The sequence below is a fragment of the Cloeon dipterum genome, chromosome 2, assembly GCF_949628265.1.
Source record: "Cloeon dipterum chromosome 2, ieCloDipt1.1, whole genome shotgun sequence".
In the NCBI taxonomy this organism is placed as follows: Eukaryota; Metazoa; Arthropoda; class Insecta; order Ephemeroptera; family Baetidae; genus Cloeon; species Cloeon dipterum.
This window is the reverse complement of record NC_088787.1, coordinates 26,950,375-26,975,855: the sequence shown is the minus strand read 5'-3', so window position 1 is coordinate 26,975,855 and position 25,481 is coordinate 26,950,375. Positions and strand designations below refer to the sequence as shown.

The 25,481-nt window shown below is 37.9% G+C and overlaps 5 protein-coding genes across 7 annotated transcripts in view; 3 read left to right on the top strand and 2 right to left on the bottom strand.

Annotated features, from left to right (window-relative positions):
- Positions 1-22,828, top strand: part of ClpX (Caseinolytic protease chaperone subunit) — a 92,274-nt gene extending 69,446 nt beyond the window's left edge. Inside the window, exons 1-13 of one of the 2 annotated variants that reach the window (XM_065477319.1) lie at positions 10,551-10,772; positions 12,092-12,171; positions 18,744-19,049; positions 19,101-19,252; positions 19,739-19,907; positions 20,012-20,197; positions 20,253-20,417; positions 20,888-20,988; positions 21,044-21,199; positions 21,468-21,638; positions 21,697-21,825; positions 21,880-21,972; positions 22,206-22,828. In XM_065477319.1, the coding sequence (XP_065333391.1) occupies positions 12,102-12,171; positions 18,744-19,049; positions 19,101-19,252; positions 19,739-19,907; positions 20,012-20,197; positions 20,253-20,417; positions 20,888-20,988; positions 21,044-21,199; positions 21,468-21,638; positions 21,697-21,825; positions 21,880-21,972; positions 22,206-22,379 (1,872 nt within the window). In that variant the 5' untranslated portion in view covers positions 10,551-10,772; positions 12,092-12,101 and the 3' untranslated portion in view covers positions 22,380-22,828. Of the gene's footprint in view, positions 1-10,550; positions 10,773-12,091; positions 12,172-18,743; positions 19,050-19,100; positions 19,253-19,738; positions 19,908-20,011; positions 20,198-20,252; positions 20,418-20,887; positions 20,989-21,043; positions 21,200-21,467; positions 21,639-21,696; positions 21,826-21,879; positions 21,973-22,205 lie in introns of those variants that run through there. The other variant, XM_065477320.1, reaches the window with a different exon arrangement.
- LOC135935190 (F-box only protein 44-like) lies at positions 4-3,100 on the top strand. Of its 2 annotated transcripts, none has more exons than XM_065477326.1 (6): positions 4-101; positions 681-1,007; positions 1,076-1,374; positions 1,439-1,691; positions 1,752-1,890; positions 1,947-3,100. In XM_065477326.1, the coding sequence occupies exons 2-6, from the start codon at positions 724-726 to the stop codon at positions 2,199-2,201; spliced, it is 1,230 nt and encodes a 409-aa protein (XP_065333398.1). In that variant the 5' UTR covers positions 4-101; positions 681-723; the 3' UTR covers positions 2,202-3,100. The 2 variants fall into 2 exon arrangements, with proteins under 2 accessions (XP_065333398.1, XP_065333396.1); XM_065477324.1 differs by having other exon boundaries at positions 53-214.
- On the top strand, positions 3,882-7,947 carry Kap3 (kinesin associated protein 3). Its single transcript, XM_065477318.1, has 17 exons — positions 3,882-4,040; positions 4,165-4,236; positions 4,300-4,417; positions 4,488-4,799; positions 4,852-4,921; positions 4,977-5,113; positions 5,170-5,414; positions 5,472-5,610; positions 5,665-5,827; positions 6,013-6,335; positions 6,394-6,559; positions 6,672-6,797; positions 6,850-6,948; positions 7,000-7,085; positions 7,140-7,320; positions 7,376-7,448; positions 7,554-7,947. Exons 2-17 carry the CDS (start codon positions 4,205-4,207, stop codon positions 7,669-7,671), a joined length of 2,388 nt encoding a protein of 795 aa, XP_065333390.1. The 5' UTR covers positions 3,882-4,040; positions 4,165-4,204; the 3' UTR covers positions 7,672-7,947.
- On the bottom strand, positions 7,705-10,236 carry LOC135935192 (probable mitochondrial glutathione transporter SLC25A40). Its single transcript, XM_065477328.1, has 7 exons — positions 10,087-10,236; positions 9,827-9,948; positions 9,502-9,683; positions 9,058-9,445; positions 8,366-8,463; positions 8,224-8,305; positions 7,705-8,155 (listed from the first exon to the last, which is right to left on the bottom strand). Exons 2-7 carry the CDS (start codon positions 9,912-9,914, stop codon positions 7,917-7,919), a joined length of 1,077 nt encoding a protein of 358 aa, XP_065333400.1. The 5' UTR covers positions 9,915-9,948; positions 10,087-10,236; the 3' UTR covers positions 7,705-7,916.
- Positions 22,829-23,927: 1,099 nt separating the features above from the next.
- Positions 23,928-25,324, bottom strand: epsilonCOP (coatomer subunit epsilon). Its single transcript, XM_065477331.1, has 5 exons — positions 25,166-25,324; positions 24,939-25,102; positions 24,725-24,877; positions 24,232-24,592; positions 23,928-24,171 (listed from the first exon to the last, which is right to left on the bottom strand). Exons 1-5 carry the CDS (start codon positions 25,262-25,264, stop codon positions 24,040-24,042), a joined length of 909 nt encoding a protein of 302 aa, XP_065333403.1. The 5' UTR covers positions 25,265-25,324; the 3' UTR covers positions 23,928-24,039.
- Between the last annotated feature and the right edge of the window lie 157 nt (positions 25,325-25,481).

The window sequence follows — 25,481 nt, the reverse complement described above, 5'->3', positions numbered from 1 at the left end:
TTGACTGCAGGTGCTGGAGGATGGGCTGGGTGTAATATCATTATCATCCAATTGAGTGCCAGATTACGGAACTAAAAAATCAGCTACTACAATGAAGAGAAGTAGAGATACGATCTATGACAAAATCTTATTTTAGTTCAGATAGTCCTGTCAAATCCTTATAATGCGCTGGTCTTGTGAATTTTTGGATTTCGAAGAACATTGACAAATTAAGGTACAATTTTTTGTGTCAAGATAACAATCTCCTATGAAGTTAAAGAAGCGTTATTGAACTGCGTAATTCGTAAAATTCAAAATCGAACTTTTTTATGCACGTGATCAAGGCAATCCCGTGTGTCCCTAGAATGACACTAATTATATTATTCTCCGAAAAATAAATGAAAAGTTGGAATGAATTGTTAACTTATATTATTTGAAAATAATAACAAAATTGTCGCTATCATAATTGATAATAATAATGGAGGACTCACGCTCTGCTCACACTTTTTACTATCAGTAGGAGAGGGCAAATTATTATATTATTGATTTTTCCCACTAGACCGAGATGTGTAGGCGGAAAAGCGTGAGCCCACCACATATTTAAAAAAAAAATTGCAATATAGGCACGTTATTTTATTGCTGGAAGCTGAAAACAAATTAAAAAATATCATAGAGATAAACCATTAAAAATTTAATTTCAGAATTATGCATACCGACACGAAAGGAAGGACCAGATAATTCAGTATGGGAATGGGCAATGTGAGAAACGTGGATAATTCAAACCCAGACATCAACAGCAAACTCAAACTAGACGATGGTCATAGCCAAGTTGAAACACCGCAACGTGCTCCACTCATTCAAAATGAGCCTGAACCACATTTTTTTAACAATGAACAAGATGAAAGTATCACTACAAATTCAGAAAATGAAGTTTCTATTGAGACTTCATTACTACCTTCTGATGTAACTCAAAATTGTCTCAACTTGACCAATTCGACTGATTCCCTAATTTCTTCACAGCATGTCAAGTAAACTTAAACTTTTATATATGACATTATACCATATTTTTGCTAACTTTTCTAAAATATATTTTCAGTTCTACAATGTCGACAGTTTTTGTCAATGAAGATCTTTTATTTGAAATACTAAAAAGGGTTAATAGAACAGAGCTCTTCAAATGTCGTCTAGTTAGCTCTCACTGGGAGGAAGTCGCGAAAAGAATCATTAGATTGTGGAGTCTATCTAAAATTCACCACATAAATGAATTCACTTTGAAAGACTTCAGTACATCAACATATTACTCCATGAAAAATCTGGGGAAAAACTTGCTTCGGGATCCTCAACTCTCTTTGGCCGTGGAACGGTTTGAATTTTCTGTAAGATTGCCTCGGAATGGTATATTAAAAGCTTGATTTGCAGTTGTTATATATTCACTAAATACCTCTGATAATATTTACAGTTTCCTTGAGGCAAAAATGGCAAAGCAGTGGAATATTCAACTTTGAGAATCCCTCTCGAGAAGGTGCTGATGCCAGCTCTATTCCAGCAAACATTTTGATTCGGAATGGATTTGGCAGTGCATCGCAGTTCATAGCAATATCCACATCATCTGAAAATACACTAATCCAGTATCAGGATATTGTCCTAGACAAAGCTGGTATATTTCACGAGTTGATGGACAAAGTGAAGCCAACAATTGTTGCAGAGGAATGGTACTAAATATATTTTGAAATTTAAAATTAGCAAACAATTGGGGGAATATTTGAATTCAGGGTTGGAACCAGGTATGACTGTGGGAGTGTTTGCAGACTGACGTTGGAATTGTTTAATGAGTCCTCTGTAGAACCCATTTGTATAAAATCGGTCAAAGTCCAACAGGGGAATAATGATACCAATGGTTCTTGGAGAAAGGTTAGTAGGATTTTTGCTCGAAATTTTTGGGAAATTTTCAATAAACAACATTTCAGGTCACTATTTCGTGTAAAAACTACCCCTGTGGCATTAGAAGAATAAGATATATAAGATCAGGACGAGACGATAAGCACTGGAGTGGATTTTATGGTGCCAAGTTAGCAATGCCGAAGCTGTCACTGATGCTGTCAAGACTTAGCCGCAACAGTAAAGCTAAAAATGAATTGAACACTGCCCTCATGCATGACAAACGCGCTCATAATCAAGATCAGTCCAATGAGCCAGGTGAAAAGAAAACGAAAGTAAAATAATATTTTCCACCATATTCTTTAGATTTGATCACACAAATTTTCGAATATTGAGAATAGCTTTATTTTGTGCGATATGACTTTTTATTTTGAAAAGTTTGATAGATTTTGATAGCAGTTCTTTCATATATCCTGGTGTTTAATCTTTTGATATTTTAAAAAAAGTATTGATAGAAACTGATACGCTCGTAAAAAATAACTTTTGCAAAACTTGTAATATAAAAAATGGGCAGCAATATAGGAATGTAATGTTTTTATTTTTAAATATAATATTTTAATGAATAGGGCAGAAGCACACAAGGTTGTCATGATTTCTAAATCACAATCAGTGTTGAAATTGGATGAATTTTCTTTCCCGGTGTTTATTGAGCTATTTAATGTTCCACATTTTTACAAATTGTGTACAGATATTTACAAATAAGGAGCATAAACAGTAAACAAGAGCTTGCTATGCACCGAGGAGGCTGCATTTAATTTCAACTGAAAAATTAAAAAATTACATTGTATTTTTGGAGTCCTATTTTGTTAGTTGGGTTGCGACTAGCATGCAAAATTTGATGCCCTTGAAAGGAAAATGTCCTGAATAAATATATTTAATGAAAAATGAAATTTTAGATTTATCGATGATGCACTGCACAAGAGCTGCCATATATGAAGTAACTGTCGTGAACTATCAAAATTGTAAATCAATAGTACAAATATGCACAAAGTTAAAAAAAACCCTCAACCAATTTCGCACTGATACACAATTTGTGTTCAACTTTATAACTCTGTGCAAATTCTCAAGAATTATTTATTGGTGTTGTTATGTTTTATTATTTTTATGTTAAATCCGTTAATAATTACACGCTATTGTTAGATGTTATTTTGTGCATCAGTTAATAAAAATAATGCAGATGAAATTTTGGTGTATTTTATGGTCTAATAATATAAATCATATTTATTATTATTACGGAACAATAATTTCAAAAAATATAGATTTTGAGGAATTTTAGCACAGAAGTTTCAATTTCTTTGAGAAATAATAGTACGAAATAAACGTATTAAATATATATAGATAAAAAAATAGTCTTATATCCTATACTTTAATGAAGTTGACAATTTTAGATTAGAATATGAACTTTATTAGACACTTAATAATGTATACAACACAAGAATTTTGAAGTTAAAAAAGCTGAAAATATTACAGTCATACAAATCACACAAATTTATTTTAATATCAGCTGTCTAGAACTTAAAAAATTCCAAAAATTAAATATACTGTGTATCCTATAAAAAATCAAACGGTCGAGTTTTCAAAGGATCACTATTGATATTTTCGATATTTTCTTTCCATATTTTCGATATCTATTTGAGTAAATTTAATTTAATTTTATTGCTTTTTCATTTTTTCATTTGAGTTTTAAAAAACGGCCAAGTGAAGCACTAACAAAACTCATCCGACTGAACCACCTTAATTATCCGTCTTATTATTACCGTCTTAATTATTTATTTGCCTCGTTTGTTTTCATCCAACATACGCATTACGCAACACACTGCACACTCATCATATCATCACTCTTTATGAATGATGAATGGGTAAGTTCCCGCGCCGTGCTATGTTGTACGGTACACGTATTATAACGTAGTGTCAGGGAGGGGTGTGTCCCTTGGAAATTTGCGCTGCATGAATCTTCGCTTGTCTTTTCAAAACAGTGCTGGTCAAAAAGCCTGGTCTAGCCTGGTCTAGCGATCAATGTTTTGTTTGCAAACAATGAATTTTGAGGTTACAGTTTAGAAAATACTGGAAAAACTGCACTAGTGTTCTTACATTTCTGCAGACGCGTGGTTAATTTTTGGCAGGTACATACATATTATTCTGTACAGTAATTTTATAATACATGTATAATATTGTATTATGTCTGTTAATAATATATTTATGTAATATTAATTATACTATGATTTAATTATGTTCCATACAAATAAGACGAGTGCATAATTTTCATCCTCAGCTTAATTAAATAAAAATGCAATCTGACGACGCTCGATATTTAAAAAGGTAGAGTTTTTATCCTTGTATAATAAATATTTTTTAAAACTTACAATAATACATAATTTGCAGAAAGGTGAAAGCAGGCAGGCTTGATGTCCACCCAACTGAACAAGCATTGGTTGTGCACTATGAGCTTGAAGCATCGATCTTGGGAGAGGGGATGTCTACAGTTTTGTCGGACAAGAAGGTATTAAATTTGCCACTAAAATTCCTACTTCACGTATTCATTCTGAGTTAATTTTTCGAAAATTTGTTAGGAATGCCAAAAAATTATCCGACTTAAAAGCTTACACTCGAACACTGACATATCAGCACTTGCGGTAGAGGTTGTGGAAAAATGCAGTCTGATCCATCGAAGCAAACTTCCTGAAGTGGAGCAGCTGATTTATTATCTCCAGAATCGACGCAAAGAAGCTCAAACCCAGAGCGTAAAAGAACGTCCCCAGACTGCATTTGCAACAGAGCTAAATGTTTCAAACTTATCGAGTCCTGATGGAACCGCTGAGGTGGCCACTTTATCAAAAATTGAAGATTACATCGATTTACTTTATGAAAATATTCCTGAAAAGGTAGAATTTTTTTACTAAACTGTTTCTGCAACTCAATATTTATGTAATCTAGATCAGAGGTTCAGCACTTATTTTGCAACTTGCTCGGAATCCAGATAATTTGCAAGAGCTCTCAGCAAATGGTAATTTTAGCACTTCTTGAGCATTATAATTAAGGTCAAATTATACTAATTTCAGAACGCGTCCTTGGAGCTTTGGCCAGAGTTTTAAGGGAGGACTGGAAACAGAGTTTGGATCTCAGCACCAATATTGTATACGTTTTTTTCTGTTTCTCCACCTTTTCTGCTTTTCACGCAGTTATCATTCAACACAAGGTTTGAATTCAGTTTTGCAAATTTCTTTTCTGCTAATTCAGCACATTGTGTGACAGATGGGCTCGTTATGCATGGAACTGATTGACTATGAGTTGAGGAGGCATGACCAGTGGACTGATGAGCTGGAGCAGCGAAGACGTCATTCACAAAGTGAGGCAGCCAGTCCAAGCGAAGAGACAAAGCGGAAAGCACTGGCAGATTTTGAAAAATCGTCTAGGAAATTTGCCCTGCTGACCAAGAAGCAGGATCAACTGCTGCGAGTTGCATTTTATCTCCTTTTGAACATCGCAGAGGATACGAGGTTCTTAAAAAATAAATTATATTGCGCATGCATGTTTACAACTATTGTTTCTTTTAGGCTGGAGGACAAAATGAGAAGGAAAAACATTGTTGGAATGCTAGTCAAAGCTCTAGATCGAGAGAACAACGACTTGCTCTTGCTAATAGTCACGTTCCTCAAGAAGCTGTCTGTTTTTCGGGAAAATAAGGATGACATGGTACTTTTCAACTTGTGCTCAATCACATTGAATCTCGAAACGATTCTTTTGCAGGCTGACATGAACGTTGTGGAAAAACTTCCTGCCCTGGTTACTTCTACGAACACTGACCTGGCTCACGTAGCCATGAAGCTGCTTTTTAACCTTTCCTTTGACCCTGAACTGCGGTCCAGAATGGTTCGAGTTGGGCTTCTCCCCAAACTTGTTCACCTACTAGGTAATACATTACAGCTATGTCAATTAAAGGCTATAAATATTCAAAATATTATTCTTCAATTTTAAGGGTATCAACCCGTATGAACCATATAACTTGTGGTTGAAATTATCTGCTTGAAAATCAATTGCTATAATCAGCTTTACATGTAAACTGTTCTTAACTACGATCGTAACTAAAATTTACAGATAATCAAAAACACAGGTCAGTGGTGCTCGGCATTTTGTACCACCTGAGCATGGACGACAGAGTCAAGTCCATGTTCACCTACACAGATTGCATTCCTTTGGTGCTCAAAATGATCATCGAGTGCTCTGAAGACAAAGTGCCCTTGGAATTGGTTGCGGTCGCCATTAACCTTGCCCTGAACAAGCGAAACTCCCAGCTGATGTGCGAGGGCACTAGGCTGAAGACTCTGATGCAGCGAGCCTTCCACTTTCAGGACGCTTTGCTGATGAAGTGTTTGAGGAACATAGCTCAACATCCAGGCCAAACGAAAATTCTGTTTGTGGTATGAATGTTTCCATCATAGACTTATGAAATTCGACTTGATATTGTGCTCTAAACAGGAGTTCATTGGGGACTTGGCTCAAGCAATTCAAGCAGCAGAATGCGAGGAATTTGTGGTCGAGTGCCTCGGAGTTATGGGCAACCTGGCTGTTGAAAATATGGATTGGGAGAGGCTGATGAAAGAATACAAATTGATTCCTTGGCTTAGGTCTCATCTAGTTTCAGGTTAGTGTTTGGTTATTGATTAAGAGTCAGGTTGTATAAATAACCATTGCCTTTGTATAATTATTACCGTTTTAAAAGACAAATAATAATATTAATACTAAACATCTTGAAGGTCGATCCGAGGATGATCTTGTGTTAGAAATCGTCGTGCTTTTGGGTACAGCTGCAATGGATGAAGCTTGCGCCAACCTGTTGTGCAAGGCTGAGGTGCTGCAGGACTTAATTGAACTACTGAAAGGTCTGTTTGTAGTATTTTAGATTGTATCTCAATTAATTACTACAATCTACAGCAAAGCAAGAAGATGATGAAGTGGTGTTGCAAATAATATTTGTATTTTTCCAACTATGCAAGCATCCATCATCAATGGACTTTTTGATTCAGGAAACAGGCAAGTTATGATGAAAATCAAACAAGTTAGCAATGTCTGGAATTTCCACAGAGGCAGCAGCATATCTAATCGATCTCATGCACGACAAAAACGCAGAAATCCGAAGGGTTTGTGATAACACTCTGGACATTATTGGGGTACGAGATAGATTCTGCAACGCCAAACCTATAATAAATTATAAAAATTTCCAGACTCATTTTCCTGAGTGGGCGAAAAGAGTTCAGCTGGAAAAGTTTAGATTTCACAATTCCCAGTGGCTTGAGATGGTCAAGAACCAGCAAACACTGGACGCAGCTGCAGCTGCTGAAGGCGACGACCAGATGCCTTACTATGGAGACGATATTTATGGTCCCTCGTGTCTTTATCAGACTGGTATGATATCCGTCTTATGGATGGTTCATGGATTTCAATTCGCAAATAATTACAGACACAATGGATGACTTTGACTTTGCAACTAGCTCTGAGAACTCTAGTCGAGCGTCTAGTCGCCCCAGAAGCAGGTAACTTTTTATGTGGTCATAAATCACTGTATTCTTTTTGCACAATAAAGCAAGTTTATATAATTGTTTAATCACGTGCTTATCCCTTGTTAATATTTCATGCAGCTATGGACAAGATTTGGAGGGTTTCATGGAAGCAATGGGAAGACCTTTGGTTCCAGGATCCAAACAATTGGATGATTTGAACAAAAAGCTAGGTGCTCTGAAAATGCAGCAGCAGTAAAGTTCTGGCTGCATTAATTGAAAGGATAGGGTGTCATGTGTCATTAACCTACTTTTTATTGAAAATTTCAAGCTTGTAGCCAAGTACATAAAGCTAAAAAGTTCTTTAAATTTGGCTGGAAAGTAAATCACACATTTCGCCTAAAAACTCATTCAGACAACTTAGCAACCAGTGCTCTAAATCAAAATTAAAGAGACTGGAAGTGCTTGGATTTGCGATATTAAATTTATGAGAGGCTTCTGCTTTTACTCTACTAATAAAGCTTCTTTGCTTCCGCTTCTTTGCTTTTCGAACTCGCCCATGTTGTGCACATAAAACCATTGCTTCCCGTACTCGAACGTTGCGATCATAATGGCGCAAGCAGGCGCCACCTTCACTAGCCTTGGTACCAGTCCTGTGAAGAGCCCTGAAACTCCGCTTTGACTGTAGATCCTCTTAATGACATTCAGTGTAGAACTTCTACCATTTATCGATTTTGGAGGATCTGCTCGCAAAATAAATTAAGTTCAATCATTAAAATTATACTTTTAATGTTTTTAATCAATAACTCACTGGAATATATTTGCTTATCTCCAAGCTCGATTTGCTGGTGCGTTTTCACAACGTCAAATGGCAGCGTAATTACAGCGGCAATCTGCAAGGATCAGTATTAAGTGTATTCAATAAATTTTGGAACTTAAAACAATGAACACACCGATCCAGAGAGGGCTCCTGCAAACAAGCTGAATTTAAAAGTTGGTACTGGTTGGTTGAAGTGCAATTTCAACGTTTCGTAGTTGAGCCAGTAGAGTGCTGTCAACAGATTTAAAGAACATTATTAAAATGGATTAGAGAAAGTTGTTTTAGTTTCACTAGCCCCCTGTAGAAAAACCAGACACAAATTTTTAACGGTAAATTTATAACACAAAGTCAAAGACACAGATAAAGAGTTTCTCTGTCAGAGAAACACATCAAAATGAACATTAAATAGTGTAAGCAGATTTGCATGAGTTAATTAAGTCAACATAATTATTCAATAATGAGTTCTTTAACCAATTGTATACCGAGCAGTTGAAAGGACTGTTGTAGTTATCAAATTATCTACATGTGAATTTTTTTATTTATAACTATTGGAAATTGTAACATTGGTATCAGACTGTACTTCATATTTACAAATTTTCTGTGGAATGGTGCAATGTCATTTTGCAGCTTTCACGAAACTATTAAGAGAAAAAGGGAAAAACTTTTGCAAACTTGCACACTTACCAAATCTTAAGGCAAGTAATTTTGTTAAGTTTAAGTTACTCTATTTCAATTTATATAACAAGAATTACTAAACATTATAAACTTTACTACTTCCAATAGTTAAGGTTGTCACAAAGCCTAAACAAAAATGATTTTGAATACCTGAAAATGGTACGTCTCGAAGAAGTGTGGGCCCAAGTCCTTTCCACAGCCCTGTAATGCCTTGTTGCTGAACCAGCAGTTTCAGTGCTCTGCCTCCCTCCAAGTAACTCGTTTTCTGGGCCTGCATCCTTGTCCTCAGCATCTCGAGGGGACTGACAATACTAGCGGCCCATACTCTAGCCATACCACCTGACACCAGGGGTACCCATACTGGCTGCTGCGCGAGACCGTCGCCAGGCTTGCTGACCCAGGTGCGCAGCCTGTTGCGCACCTGCTCGTAGGTGACGAAGTAGATCACAGTGGCAGGGAGGGCGAGGATCAGGGTTGGTCCAAGGCCACTCCACAGGGTCAAAGGACCTTCTGCTCGAGAAATCTTGACAAAAGCATCCTATAGAAAGAATTACGTGATAACCACTGCGTTCGCTGAATGTTAATATTTTTTACAATCGTTCCGTTGAAGTGCGTTGGTTTTTTCAGCATCTCCGAGACAGCTGCTGGTCCTTGAACATTTCCATTACAAGGGCATAGGTGGTCCATCAACCCGTTGCAGTACAGATAACATTTGTTTGACAACAGCGCCTTATGCTGTGCTTGCAGACGCGTTTTTACAACATCAAGAGGAGTAACTGGAATAAGATATAAAATTAGTTCAAGACATTTCAGGCATTCAGACCTATCATATAATATTATAACAAGACAAATGTCTTTTATAAGATTAAAAAATAATAAAAATGTATATTAATAGATACATATTTATTAATATCTATACCAATTATCGAAGTCACCAAAGCTCCAGTTGTTGAAGCTGCCATCTGTTGTAAAGGCGTGATTCTAAATCTCGGGTCGTCCTGCTCCATTTCTTATTTCTTTACTTGGGTTTCAAGTGCCGGTCTGAAGATAATAGGAAGGGAAAGTAATTTAATAAAAAATTATTTGCGTGTTGCGCAATATATGTATACATAATGTATCGGCGTCTTACATGCAGAACAATGGCAAAATTAACTCGCAGTAAATCAAACACATGCCTACCTTTAGTTACAACGACAGCTACGAACCTGCTGACACCCCATGTTATGCAACATTCACCCTGGTTTAACTACACTATTTATTATTGCCCTGATGTGGAATCGTCTCAATCTTCCATGTGAGCGTGCGGCGGCGAGGACAGGCTGGGCGGGGAGAAACGGGGTGAGGGAAACGACGATTGCTCAAACCCCAAGTACTTGAAAATATTTCCGATAGAAATGGATCAAAACAGTGGTCATTCTGGTGGGACCAACAAAAATTCAATTTGATTGATAAATAACTGAGCAAAGAATGTTGGTATGGACATGGACTGCCAGTGATGTTAGGAATCAAGTTCCTAAAATAAAAGAAAATTCGAAATTTATTAATTTCCCCTTTCGTGTCCTTTATTTTTCCTTCTCATTAAAGTAAAGCCCGCCAGATGGACCAGCTTTGAGGCACACGTGACTGCCTGCCATCTAGAAGTGGGAGGTACGAACTGCTGGTCGACCCAAGAAGTTGGCGAACGGCTGAACGCAGAACAAGAACGGAGACGATTTAGTTACGTTTCGGGTTCACAGTCAGATTGTAAACACCGAGTGTCCCGTTAAATTTGTGGACACCGATCCACCCACGAAGGCCGTCCGTCCGAATGAAAGCGCGCACCGACCAGCCGAACTAGCAGTCTGACGAGCGACCAGCCGAAAAAAAGGTGAGACGACCGAATGGACAGACGGGAGCTTGCAGAAAGTCTGCTATGGCTGTGTCATCTGAATTCAGAGGGCCACGGTGGACGTTTCGGACGCCCGGGCCGCATCCCCGGGCAAAAGATTAGCCAAGTTGATCGATAACCGATAAGGGCGCGAGTTGCATGATCCATTTTTGGAGTGATTTTCGCTCCAGCAGCTAAGAACGATCTTGGTGTTGGGCCAGCGGAATTAAATTCATAAGTTGTTGCCAAATAATGGCAAAATAAAGGGCGATTTTATTCGCGAGCAAGGTCGTTCCGAGCGACCTTACTGGTCGCGTGGAAAGATCGTTTCGCTCTTTTAAAAGGAGCAAAGGGTTCAGTGCGCAATAATTGACGGCTGCGGACGATTAGTTGCAAAACAACCAAAACAAGCTCGCCTCGGCTATTTTCGACTAGCCCTTGCTTAACCCATTCATACCCTGATTCGGGTGCGTCCACTGGCGATGGGGCGATGTGCAAAGGGCAGCTGATCACCTGATGAGCACTCCCATTTGTTTTTATTGCTGCCTTGTCACTCGCTTAACTATTATCTCAATTTATCGCGCTTCTGTTTGCAACATCGCTGGTCCATTGAAATGACATCACAAAATTGTTATCTTCGCTCTTATATGAATTATTTTCTATGCATCACTTAACTATAAATAATCATTTCCAGAAACGGTAATTTAAAGTAAATATTTTACATTTTTATGGGAATTTTCTATAATAAGCGGCATCGTTATCATTTAGTTTTAAAGTAGAACACTACTCCTTTGCTCTGAGGCACCCCCTGAAACATTTATGACTATATTTTTACTTTAAATTCTAATTCGCAGTCAAGTAAACACTAATTTCAAATCAATTACCAACCATAGCTTGAAAATTGAAAAGACAAGGTCTTGCATGATTTTATGGTTTTCTCGTCATCACGCACACGCTCCAATTTATAATTTAAATTCAGATTTTGACACGCACAATTCAATCCCTCCAATAAGGTAAATAAATCAACGTAACTTTACTGCCTATTTACACGGTCAATAAACTTTTTTAGTGTCGTAAAATTTGTCGAGTTTTATTTTGCGTTTCATGAGGCCAGCGCAGTTTGTAATTAACCCATTTAAAACTAGATAACGCCAATCAACATATAAATTTAATTAGGGAGACACGCTCGATCAGCACACTTTTCGTGATCAAGCAGCAATTAATGTGAAATGTGACGCAATAGAATCGACTGACTGACAGACAAACACACAAACTTGGAACAATAAAATAAATAATATAAATTTGATTCAATTTTCAGGCAGAGACAATGAGCCGAGTTCGAGGTGGCCTTGTGTTCGCCCGTAGATATGTAGCAGCCAGAAAGATCTCTCCAATAAGTAAGACTTGTTTGTGTCTTTTTCTCTCGCAACGCGTTTACATAACACAGAATCTCGTGGATATTCAGCGATGCGTGTGTAATTACCGCGATTTGCTCGTAATCAGGGTCACGTAACTTTCTCAAACAACGCTTTTTCCCTGTGTATAATTTGCTGGAACCGACATTATTGTTGCAAAGCCATTAATTCATGCTTGAAAATTCGACTTGCGATGGTCAATTTTTTTTTATCAACATGCAGCGACTTGAATGTTTTCGTTTGAAATTTGTGGTTTTTGTAGAGCAGCAGGTGAATGCAATAATCTGGTTTAATTAAAATTACCCTACAATCTTGAAACAAACTCAAAAGATCTTGAGCAAAAAAAAAATGATCTTCTTGAGCAATAATGTAAAGAACGAAAACGAGATGGGCTCTGAAATGATCAACTGAAATATCAAGATTTGACCATTGAACACGCATATTGACCTTTATAACTGTTCATGTTCAAAACTGGTTTTGCTGTATTCACCATCCAGTACTCTGGTGTGTTCAGTTTAGAGAAATTCTTGGTTGGTTTGAACACCAAGATGTTACATGTGGCACCCCAAATAATTAATTTCTTTTTGCGGTTACGTAATATCTCATCTTTTATTCGCAAACATTTTTGAAAGCTTATTTTGAGCTAACGGCTATAATTACACAGCATGATTTGGGACAAGACAGCACTGAAAGATCAATTCAATCAAAAAACGAATGTACCGCTAATTTTCTTGATATATAGTACATCATGTCAATTAGTGCTTGTTTTGCAACGCAGCGGTCCATTAGTGGTTATAGTCTGAAAAGTTAAATGGTTTAAATGATTTTGTCTGAGTTTTGTGATGTTGGAAAACTTACTCAGCCTGATGAAGAACAGTGCAATTGAAAATCTATTAAAGTTACTTCGTGAGAAATCTTAATATAAATTTACAGTGATTATAGCACGTATTTCATTCATAGATCTAATTGTATTCTGTGATTTAATTTTGATGCAAGCTTGGAACTGTGGACATGTGCTCAGTCTAATTCTTGCTTTGTTATTTCTACAATTTGCAAATTTCCTAAATACGTTGTAAGATTAGACTACGCGTGGCTAGAACTTACGCCTCACACAGCCGGCACTCAAACATTGAGCCTTATACACTAGACTTTTATTTTTAACCATTGTCAGCTCAAGTAGGCCGCATTTGTGATGATTCCTCGAGCGACGTTGATTAGAAAACCAAGCAACGACGCAAAAAATGCTGGAATCCAAATTCTTCTGTTTTTAGAATTTAATTGCTTCAAAGAAATGTTTATTTACTTGCCCTCCAGCAATCGTTTTTGTGTTTGTCACAGATATTCCAACATAATATATTTTTTTAAAAAAATTTTTTCTTTACTGTTCTGTCTTGCGATGGTTTCACCTTTATCAATTCCAATAATCAACTCTTGATTTTATTAGCATGTGTCTGTATCCCAAAGATTCTCAAATATTTTATGTTAGCTGAATGCATGATTTCAATTATTGGTCACGAATTTCTCTCCGTTGTCTGTGCACTACTGCATTTAAGTTAAGGGTGCATTAATCACTTCAAACTACCGTGGAAAGCTTTGAGCTTTTTAAACGCGTGATGCTCGAAACTTACGCCTACGCGTTGTTAAACAATTGGTGCATGAAAGGAACAGCCTTAATTAAAGAGCAACCGCACGTTTACCCCAAGCATATTACGCTCTGCTATTTTCCTTAATGAACGTAATTAAAGATCCATTTCGCCTGCATGCTGACGTAATGTTAAATTAAGATTTACTGCCATAAGAGACGCAACTGCGTAAGTGATATTCATATCTCTCTATGATCCATTCCATTGCACATGCGGTGAACGTCAGACGAGAGCGTCAATTCGCGCGAAACGGATTTGCCCTTGAAAAGCAGAAGTAAAGCAAACACCCCGGCCGCGACACCTCGCTGACCCAAATCGTCAAGAGGCGATCAGAAAACGGCAGGACATTGGAGTGGATAGTAAAGCCAGTCTCATCACGTCGTGTGCACCGTGTCCTAGATATGAATGCAGTGTACTTGCGCTGGCCGTCGAGCAAACGGAATACAAGAAATTAATCACCCTGCCGGCGCCAATAAATAAAAAGCACGTTATGCAACTGCCGCGAGCTCTCACTTTCTAACGCACATGCCGGCAGCTATTTCGTTTACGCTGCACATTAGAAGCACTCTCCCTATTCTTGACCTAGGCCATCATTGGTGCCGAATCGACCGGCATGCGTCGATCGCCGTCCTTATTAGCACCTACCGCAAGGCCAAAACGCCGCAAAGTGCTGCCGAAAACGCTACTTTTCGCGGTTTGGAATTGAAGTGATTACGAAAGTGTTTCTGGTTTCAATCTTTTCGTAAAAGATACCTAGAACTCCATGCCGCTAACAGCAAATAATCAAGGAGTACGTCGTGCATCATCTAAACTAAAATATCACACACTTTCTCATTCACTACAATTTTATGCAAAAATGCGTTGCATTAATTACAATTTGAAATTGAGATATTAATTAAAATAAAAAAAGAGAAATTAAATCATTGAATTGCGATAAGCTACTCGTATCAATGGGATTCAAGATGGCAAAACTTAATAGTGTTGTAAACGAAACCTTCATTTAAATCTGTCTAAAAGTTGCATTCAATCCTTTTTTATCTCAGTTAATAGTTACAACCGTTACAATATAAATTTATAAACCATAACAGCTAAAATGATGACAATGCTACAGAGTGATTTAATTACTCACCATCAATTATAGCAGAAAATTAAATTGCTTTGATCGTATAATCTATCAATTAGCCATCTTTGGAAAAGCATGATAAAAAAGTGATCGCTTGCGCGTATAGGAAAGTGAGTAAACAGAAGATGAGTCTGCAACTTTGGCTCGCCATTGTGTTGGCTACAAACAAATTCGCAGCTCACTCTAGAGAATTATGAGATAGCTGTTCCAAGTCACGTTTCTCTAAAATTCGCACGCGGCAACCTTGCATTGCTCTTAACTAGCAGAACTGCGCGTAATTAGACACCATGAAAATTCAACTCAGTTGAGTTAAACAATTATCGCTAATTTCTCACTTCACCGTATTTCCTGAGAGCGCAGACGTGCACAGAGAGTGTACAATTTTTCATCTCTAGCAGCATATTTGAATGCAGAGTAAAAGTTTGATATGGTTTCTGCGCTCGTGATCGAGCATTTTAAGTTTTAGTTCACATGAGCGCTGAATTGGACATCGCACTTTAATTTCAATGAAAGTAGTGCTTTTTTCGACACATTCTTTGTATGCTAGTCTATTTTTGGTTGCATATCTTTTTGCTGGAAAGCAATATAATTTATGTGTGCCTCTTTGAAAACTTCTGCGTTGGTGAATTCAAAGCGAATACAATACTGGTTACCATATTGCACGTGTCATGGTAAACCGGCTTTGAAGCCAATTTGCAGCAAAAGGCTGAAAATCTACGTTTGCATTCATTGAGCGAACCGGTGCGACGTTGCTTAATTTTCTGTACGCGATGTGACTCTTCCTGCGAGAAAAATTACTGACTCGGTGCCAACGCAACAAGAGGCGGGTGTCATTAATATGTAAGATTTTAACTAGCCGCAAAGCGCGAGCTGCATCAAATGGAAAGTGCACTCAGGCTAATCTGACTAGGACAATATGCGGCTGGAATTGAATAAGCAGCCGCACCTCCAAGCTGAGAGGCCTAATTCCGCTGCTTTCATGAAAGGCTAATAGCTGAATTTGAATTTTAGAAAACGACATCTGCTACGCATTAATCAGCCATTATTTGGGGTCGTGATTTATGTTCTGTTTTTCGCGCTATGGAGCAAGGAAATGAAATGGAGTTTGAGTCACACATGCAATACTTATTGATCAAATGCTATCTGTTTACAACATGCTGGCTATTTTTTTAAACTTATCGTGTTAACCCGCGATTCGTGTTTATATAACAAGTATAGATAATGCGGAGTTGATTGGTCAATCACTTAGATTTTGAGTTTTAATTAGTTGCATTGTAAAATATTTGCTTGTTTAGAAATACCGGTGTATGTTTATGCCATTCAATGCAGAAACAAGCAATTTACTTAATTCCGTGTTAATTTAAAAAATGCACGTATTGTTGACTTCTAAAAAAAGCATAATATATCCATCATAAAAAGAGTTATATTTCTACATTAATATGAAATATAGTTGAAACACTAAAAATTGGTATTTTATTATTTTGTTTGTTTATTCCATGCATTAAATTTACTTGAATCACTATTTTATTTTGACTACCACGCGACAGCTCATCTTTTTTTTGCACACAATAAACAATGTTACAAGGCACTAATTGTGGAGAGAAGCAATAAAGGCATATTTAGCACACGTTCGTTAGAAAAAAACAACTTACTGCTTAAATATGTTAAATTAATGTTATGTACAATGTCCCATGGCACAACCTGCTAGTGTTAATTTAACTTTTTTTCTTTTCTTCATTGCACGACGATATAAAATTTTTAACTCTTCAATCAATTTATTCGTCAGGGAAGCTATGCGAGAAAACACAATTCCTGGGATCACCAAGTGAATTTAAATATATATACGTTTTGGATACTAGCAAGCAACAAATTAAAATAGACTCAAAAGGTTTCATTTCTTTGGGGCCTAATATGACGTGACAATTCTGCCAATTTTATTGATGAATTAATCTAATCCACTTCTTGTTCAGTTATCCTTTGATGCATTTTGGTTACATTACTAAATCCATAAAAACTAAGGATCGCTATCAAATTTTTTATCGGAATTTCGCAATGCTGCTTTGGCGATTAGTTTCCGCATTCAGTACGATTCGCGTTCTCTCACATCTATCCGCGTCACGTCTTAAAACGTTAGTGATCGCAATGGGAAACGAATTGCCGCATCCCCCGCTGCGTTGAGCCATTGAGTGCATTCAGCAACTCTGGTCACATCCCTACGCACAATGCGCCATTAGAAAGTAGCCTTGGTAGGCGTAAAAATCGAGCTGCATCATTAAAAAGTAATTTTGTCAAGTAGTGTGGAAAGAAACGCATTGTGTGTGCATTTTCCGCAGCGGACCCTGTCTCCCCACCTTAACTTTACGATGCATTGCTGAATCACTCAAAAGGTTTACTAACAAGATGAATAGGCGCTACGTGCTGCCGCAGAAAAGAACTGCAGGGCAAGAGTTTGTTGCTTTTTGCAGTTCTGAGACGTGAAGGAATTGGTCGAAAGAGCTTCTCGATCTATTGAGTGTTGCTCAATCTGCAGTTAATTTTTTTCTGCTTGGGCCAACGTGGAAGACTTTCAAACCATTGTGTATGGAGCCATTTTCAAAAGTGGTTCTTAGGCGGGTAATTGATGATGGGCAGAGACCAGTTTGAGCCAGGAGAGGTGGCAGTTTTTCAATGTTGACGATATTTATCACAGCCTGGAGTTCATTCAAATAATAAATTAAATGAAACGGTTACAAATGAACTTGATGCTAGGCATTCGCAAAACTTTCATCGTGTCTTAAAGTTAGCTTATCCATTTTAAGCAATTTAATCTTAGAATCAAATGGTTTGAATTTTTTTTTTGCCATTTTGCGATTCAAAGTAAACTTAAAAACAAGTGGATTTGCCATTCAGATTGGTTGTTCCATATGTCATTCATTAAAAGCGGAATTAGAAGTGGGGAAATATTTCAGCCTCTTTCAATGTTCAGCAGCATGTATGTGATTCGTTGTATAGCGGTAATTCTTTCAAAGTAATTTATTTACTTTTGTAATTGCATGTATTAATTCAAACAGACTTAATCCTTTGCCATCATTGGTTTGAAACCTCCCCTTCGACCCCTTTTTAATCTTCCTCTCCTAAAGGTTTCTTCTTCAAAGTAGAGCCCAATTTCATGGATATAGAAACAATAATTTACAATTATCAACCAAAAAATAATTAACTACAAAATCTTGCTACGTTAAAAGTTTTAAATAATGAAAGTATACAAATATTCACTATACCTTTTTCATGGAATAAACACAACTGGCTCCAACACTAGTCAAGAACAGAATAAACAGAAAAATATTTTAACAAAAGACCAAAGAATTTACAAAAGGTTAAGGACTGGTTTATTGTGCGATAGGAGTTTTATCCTTCATGCCGAAAAATATTTGTCCAGATTCCGACGAGTAGGTGGCTAGGTTGACTCACCACATTGTCCGCACATTCTATTGCTACAGCTTCCAAAACCAGTCTTTTCCTTAAATTGTTTTCTTGCTTTTTCACATAAACACTTTCCAACCTACGAATGGCTGTTTTAACGGAAGTCCGTTTTAATTATAATATATGGAACAACCAACCTGAAATGTCGACGTTTTAACTAAGATCAAGAAGCACGGATCTAATGCGGAGAAGCTTTCAATTAGTAAACATCATTTTATTTATTCAAAAAATATTCATAACGCATCGCAAATTTGCCAGAGGCATCAATGAAATTATTTCTTATGACTAGATAAAGAATAAAAAATAACAAAATATATTTTTAATTTCAGGTGGCGTCGTGTGTTTATCCTCGTGGCCAGGATTGGGATCAGGATGTTTGTCGCCGCAAAGGGTGATCGTGGCCACAGTGCACACGAGCTGTCCAGCATCATGCTCAACGCCAACGGACCAACCACCAACTACCCCCTCAATGCCTCCTCCATCAGCAGCCGCGCCAGGCTCCAAAAGCCCTGAAATCGGCAAAAAAAGGGGCGGGGGCGATGGCTCCAAAGGAACATCAGGGGGCAAAGACGGTGGCAATCAGCTTTGCTGTCCCAAGTGTGGGGACCCATGCACCCACGTTGAAACATTTGTCTGTAAGTGGTTACTTGGTTGAATTTAAACCGATATCGAAAAAAAATCTCCAGCGTCAACGAGATTTGTCAAGTGCGAGAAGTGCCACCACTTCTTTGTGGTTCTGTCAGAAATGGACTCGAAGAAAAGTTTAAAAGACCAATCAAGGACGGCTGAGGAACCAAAAGTCGGACCGCTAAGGAAGCCCCCTCCGCCACCAAAGAAGGTGAGATTTGAGATTGTGATAAAAGTGTAAAATTTGGCAGATGAAATCTCAGAAACGGAGAAGTATCATTATACTTTTTATTAATGATTTAAACTAAGAGCAACTTTCAAATTCAGCTACGGAAATGAAAATTGGAGTTTGCTTGTCGCTAAAGCATTGATATTTTTTACTGTATCCACGAGGCCCGTACTGTCGCCATTTTTATGACAATAATTTACAACAACATCTGGACTTAAAAATAAATCGAAACATGCAAAATTAAATTACAACTGAATTTTTGTATATTAATTGGGTGAGGGTCAAAGGTAAATTATGCCAGGGAAAAACAAAAATAAACCACCAATTATGCAGCAACAAAGACAAGGTCTCATTTACATCACAGAAAATACATTCCTCTAGTGTTCATCTGTTCACAACCTGAATTTCATGTTGAAAATTTCTCAACCGGTCTCTCCAAATATCTTGACTGCAATATTTTACTTTCAGATCTTTGAGTACCTAAATAAGCACGTGGTAGGTCAAGAGCAAGCCAAAAAAGTACTCTCTGTTGCCGTTTACAATCACTATAAAAGGATCCATAACAATTTGCCTCCACCTGGGCGCCCTGAGAATGGCACACACCACGATTCTTCAACTCAATCCTTCTCCCAGCGAGGTGAAATAACACAGACTTGAAATCATTCTATAAAAGTTCTAAAGCTAAACGTTTCTTAATATTTGTGTAGCACTGAATTTTACTAACTCAATGCGCTATTTTAGACTTGCTTCACATCAGTGGTCTTGGTCTAGGGGTTGGCTTCAACCCACCTGCATCCCAGGACGACTCTTCCAGGCGTGGGAGCGCCCACAACAACAACTCTCTGGGCAGTGATTTACTTGACGCTAGCAGCCATGAGCTCCGGCTGGAGAAGAGCAATATTCTTCTGCTTGGACCAACAGGATCAGGTTTGAAGAAGTGCTAGGAGTTTCGGGACAGTTGGTTGACTTTTCCTGTTGGCAGGCAAGACATTGCTCGCACAAACGATCGCCCAATGCCTAGACGTGCCGTTTGCCATCTGTGACTGCACAACATTGACACAGGCTGGCTACGTGGGCGAAGACATTGAGAGTGTGATTGCTAAATTGCTGCAGGATGCCAACTACACCGTTGATAGAGCTCAAATGGGTATGTGTGCTGTTTCCATTTTAACTTACAACATCATACAGCAACCATCTTTTTATCTCTGCTGTCTGCTTAGTTACAAATTGGAAAATTGATAACACGTTTTATGATTATTAACCAATAGCTAATCAAAGAACAATGGGGAAATCTGTCTCAAGTGAGAGAAAATTTAAACGAATGGGTTTCTATAATGGAATTTAGATTGTTAGCCAAGCAAAAAATAGAATTGCTCCTTGTGCCATTAATGATGTCACAAATGTGTCTCTTGACATTTGGATTTAAAAAGATATACGTTTCACTCTCTTTTCTGAACGCTAAATAATGCATCCAGCTGTGATAAAAACTACACTCACTGTTAGCAGTGTCTATATGACAATTGAGTACAAACAAATTACATATATTAATTTATGCATTATTAAAAAGCATATTTTTTTGCTCCTAAACATAATATCAAATTAAAATTTCATTTCCAGGTATTGTATTTTTGGACGAAGTTGATAAAATAGGAGCAGTTCCTGGCATCCACCAATTACGAGATGTTGGTGGGGAAGGTGTCCAGCAAGGAATGCTTAAAGTATATTAAAAAGTTAATCCCCCTTTCATGATACTTATTGAATATACTACGTTAGATGCTGGAAGGAACAATAGTCAATGTGCCAGAGAGAAACTCGCCGAGGAAACTACGTGGCGAAACTGTTCAGGTGGACACTACTAACATACTCTTTGTGGCATCTGGAGCTTTTAATGGACTTGATCGTCTTATCAGCAGACGCCGAAATGAAAAGGTAGGAGATAAATTGTTGCTCTCATTCAAAGCTAATTATTTAACCAGATTTAACCTGTTAAATGCAGTGAACTTGAATTGGAAATTGAGATAGGTCTACTCTCTCTATCTTAAAACAATTTTGTCATGATTTTGAATTATTGCTGTCAATAATATAAACTTCCCAAAGCCAAATTTAAACCTAGAATTTCTTGTGTCAATATTATTATGCATATTGTATGTTTTAATTGTATGTTTTAAAACTACAATTAGTTGATTATTATTTACAGTATCTTGGTTTTGGAGCTCCTGCAACAGAGTCGGCTGGTCGGCGTGCAGCGGCTTTGTCTGCTATTGCAAACCAAAGCGCTGCAACTTCAGCCGAGGAAGACAACGCAGAGCGTGACGCTCTCTTGAAAGAAGTAGAAGCGAGAGACCTCATTGAGTTTGGAATGATTCCTGTGAGCATGACTCTACTGACAATTTAACAGTCTCTTAACATGGTCAATCTGATTTTAGGAATTTGTTGGAAGATTCCCAGTGTTAGTTCCTTTCCACTCTCTTGGCCAAGACATGCTGATCCGTATTCTAACCGAGCCTAAGAACGCCATGGTGCCTCAGTACCAAATGCTCTTTGCAATGGACAAGGTAAATTTCATAAAAAAAAACATTGAACCTGAGCTTATATTTTGTCTAATTTAGGTTGACTTGACATTCTCACCTGATGCGCTGAAGGCCATTGCTCAGCTAGCCATGGAAAGGAAAACGGGTGCCCGTGGGCTCAGGGCAATAATGGTACGACATTTTTTCCTACTCTCTTGCGTTTACTGACATCATGTTACTAATAATTATTTATTTTGTGCCACAAGGCCCACATAGGTGCAAGTGATTTTTTTTTAATTTGGTTAATTTGAAACCTAAAAAAAGAAATAAATTGGCATCTAGAGATTTTCAAGCATCCATTGAAATAAATGCCACTGTTCGGGAATATGAGAATTGATTTCTGATTATGAAATCTTATCCATTAGGAAACATTGCTGCTGGACCCAATGTTTGAGATCCCAGGCTCAGATGTAGTTAGCGTGCACATAACATCTGACACCGTGCTCAACAAGGCAGAACCAGTGTACTTCAGAGGAAAGCACGTGTCCACTGAAGACGACTCTGATGAGAACCTGCAGGCAAGGGCTGAAGTCAAATGAGATATATGCTTATGTGATCTTTTTTTATTGGGAACAACTACTTCTGGACTTGGCTATTTTATCCTCCCTTGATCAGGTCCTTTCCACCCCTATTATCCAGCCAAAGTAAGATCTGCGAACACAAGTGTAAAATTCTGCTACGCTGTGTGAAAAGAACAAGTGGACTGGTCTTTGACATAAGTTTTCACTTCCAACCCCTCTTTCCAGTCTAGTGAATTTTGGTTTTGAGCTTGTGTTGAATAATTGTTTGGTGGTTGGTTAGGACTGCATGTGTATCCACTTATTTTTACTGAGTAAATTGTGATTTAACTTTTTTGCTGCAAAAAGAAGCATTGTTATAAGATTTTCAAATGTAATTTACCTCAGATTGTAAATACTTTGTCGTTTAGATCAAATAATATCCTTCTGTTGTAACTTCCAAGTTTTGAAGAATACAGTTGAACAGTGTACACCATGTCTTTACTCTTTTCTCCATTTTATATCAAAAGCCATTAAAGAATGACTAAGAAAAAGGAGAAGGTCAAGCATAGGCTCTGAGAGCTTTCTCAATCATTTCACTTTAAACACCACACTGTCACCCGTTGTGACACATCTATGGAAGAAATGAAAACAAAAGTACTTTCTAAACTTAACTTGCTGGATTGGAAGAGAATTTCATACAAAAACCCACAGGTCTATTCCATGCCTATCATATTAAAATAGCAATAGAGCCCGAATATTTTTGAGGTTACATTTTCCACCATTTATTAAAATTTGTCAGTCATGACATACACCAAAATATTACATGGCTGTTCTTGAGCCATCTGATTGAATAAATTGCCACCTCTTTACAAATGTTTAACTCAAATTTCCAGATACATTAATGTTTTGGTTTGACCAAGCCATTGGCTCGAACTGTTGAGAGCATGCTTTGCGTCCACTTGCAATGTGAGAATCTGAGTGATGCTTGGGGGTCAAGTGAAGGCTGATGCGCCTATGTTTTATTCTTTGTCATTGTGATGACGAGTCCATTCGAATTTGGGAGGATTGCGAAAGCTTTCCGACTCGCTACTTGTTGGTTTTCACCTTTCCAAAATGCGTGAATCAATTTCATAGGAAGATTGTCTAACAATGCAAGACACAGGGATAGTAACACGAGCAGCTAGTCCTTTTCTGGGCTGGACTTCCTCAAATGAGACCTGTGTGCCCATGTTATTGGGACACGCAGTTTTAGCTAGTTGTTTGCTATCAGGGGGTCGCCCATCTCAAAAGAGGAGAACCGATCAAAAATGAAAAAATAAGATATGAAGTAGTGCTTGATTTTAGCATTTAAATTTATGGTGTCCTCGGTATCCTTTATATCCCAAAAACGATATTAATTATATACAAGCAATTTTAGGCTCTGCATCCGTTTCCCCCTTCACCCAACGCAAAGAGGACCCGATGCACCGCTGATATTATCCCTTTTCCTGTCAAATAAACCTGTTCCTTGCTCCTTGTCATCGTAGGCTAAGCCTTGATCTGACCCTACACTAAAATGTTTATTTTGCAATAAATAAATAAAGCCTGTTTTCCAATTCAGAAACTTTCTGGAATGAATTTACTTGTGTACTGAGTACTTAACATTATTAATGATATTTTATAAACAAACACAAGCATAATAAAACGACATATATAAGAGTTATGAGGAAACTGGAACTGGTGTATATTGACTGGCCAGTCTGTCAAACTCATCTTCTTTCTGGGCATATTCCTTCACAAACAGATGCTGTGCATGGGAGTCTTTGAGTTGACTCAAGTACCTGTTGGAAACCTGAAATGCAAGTTTAGTAATTTTAAATGAATTTCGAAGTTTGAAAAAGCATCAACTGACCTCAGGTGCTTTCCCCGTGTGCTGCGAAAGGACCATCATATTGATCAGCGTGTTGGCGTCATTTGGGTCCTTTTCCAGGGCTTCCTGCAGGGTCGACTCAGCCTCTTCAAACTTGGCCTGGCCAATGTAACAAACAGCAAGACCATTGAGCAGTGTCGGAGTGCCTCCGTGCTTTTCAATCATCTCCTGGAAGATGAAAAAGGCCTCCTGCAGCTTCTCTCCATCCATGGCAATGTTGACCCAGCCCTGGGCCAATTGGGTTAGGGTGGCGTCGTCATCACGCTCCTGCATGCTTTTCAGCTCCTTTCTGGCCAAGTCAATTCGGTCAATCTTCAGGTAAGTTTGCAGAGCCAAAGCAGAGCTGTACAAAAGGGAGATTAAAAATGTTAATGTACAAAGCACTCAATAAGTGGCTTTTGAAATATGTTATCCACAAACAGAATCCACAATTTGAATTTAAACAATGTTATTAAGAGGGTTCTGCTATTCTAACCATTCAAGACTATCAGAATTGTGCAAAATTCTCAAGACGGCCTCATAGTTTGCCTCTTGGAAGTAGATAATTGCTGCCACGATCAGGAACGTTTGGTTGGACACGTCAATGTTGCCAGAGGTCAGTTCGTTCAGCTTGTTCACGATGTCGGACCTACAGATAATTTATAACAGTGTCGGTATGATAAACACGATCTACGTGCAGAACGTTTTACCTTGCCGAGGGCTTAGAGAGATACTCTGCTAGCAATTTAAGTGGTTGAATCTCAGGTGGGGATGAGTTCGAAATTTCATTGAGCACCACACTAAACTTGTGTTGGGCCAAATAGGCCCGATAGAGGTAAATGTCTCGCTCCACCTTGACATCCGCTGAAGAGGGCTGTAATTTAAATCAAACAGAGGTCACTGTGCGTCTTAAATAGGCTAAAAACAAAGGTGCTACCTTTAACTTCTGTGCTTCATTAATGCATTGCTGAAAATTGCCGATGTAAAAGTGATTTTTCACATCGAAAAGCTCGTCGACTTCTTGTTGACGTGACATTTTTGCTTTTTTGCCTTGGTGGGCGTAGTGTCTTGTCTGACTTCGTGTTTATTAAACGACGTTCGACAATGCCCGCCAGATGGCCTTCGTGAGTTTTGTCAAGGTGTCGAAGCGCGCGAGTTTCTGCCTCGATTTTCATTTGTTAGTGTATAAAAGGATTATTCCGGATTATTCAATATTAATTATATTACATAATCATAAATATAAATTTATTAAA

Excerpts from the sequence above, each read along its gene's own strand:
- LOC135935190 (XM_065477326.1), top strand. The coding sequence starts at position 724 with ATGGGAATGGGCAATGTGAGAAACGTGGATAATTCAAACCCAGACATC. Across the intron at positions 1,008-1,075 it reads ATTTCTTCACAGCATGTCAA|TTCTACAATGTCGACAGTTT; the intron begins GTAAACTTAAAC and ends ATATATTTTCAG. Across the intron at positions 1,891-1,946 it reads CCAATGGTTCTTGGAGAAAG|GTCACTATTTCGTGTAAAAA; the intron begins GTTAGTAGGATT and ends ACAACATTTCAG.
- Kap3 (XM_065477318.1), top strand. The coding sequence starts at position 4,205 with ATGCAATCTGACGACGCTCGATATTTAAAAAG. Across the intron at positions 5,415-5,471 it reads AACATCGCAGAGGATACGAG|GCTGGAGGACAAAATGAGAA; the intron begins GTTCTTAAAAAA and ends TGTTTCTTTTAG. Across the intron at positions 7,449-7,553 it reads TCTAGTCGCCCCAGAAGCAG|CTATGGACAAGATTTGGAGG; the intron begins GTAACTTTTTAT and ends TATTTCATGCAG.
- LOC135935192 (XM_065477328.1), bottom strand. The coding sequence starts at position 9,914 with ATGGAGCAGGACGACCCGAGATTTAGAATCACGCCTTTACAACAGATG. Across the intron at positions 9,446-9,501 it reads CGCACTTCAACGGAACGATT|GATGCTTTTGTCAAGATTTC; the intron begins GTAAAAAATATT and ends TTCTTTCTATAG. Across the intron at positions 8,156-8,223 it reads AGATAAGCAAATATATTCCA|ATCCTCCAAAATCGATAAAT; the intron begins GTGAGTTATTGA and ends TTTTGCGAGCAG.
- epsilonCOP (XM_065477331.1), bottom strand. The coding sequence starts at position 25,264 with ATGTCACGTCAACAAGAAGTCGACGAGCTTTTCGATGTGAAAAATCAC. Across the intron at positions 25,103-25,165 it reads ATGAAGCACAGAAGTTAAAG|CCCTCTTCAGCGGATGTCAA; the intron begins GTAGCACCTTTG and ends TTTAAATTACAG. Across the intron at positions 24,878-24,938 it reads CTCTCTAAGCCCTCGGCAAG|GTCCGACATCGTGAACAAGC; the intron begins GTAAAACGTTCT and ends AATTATCTGTAG.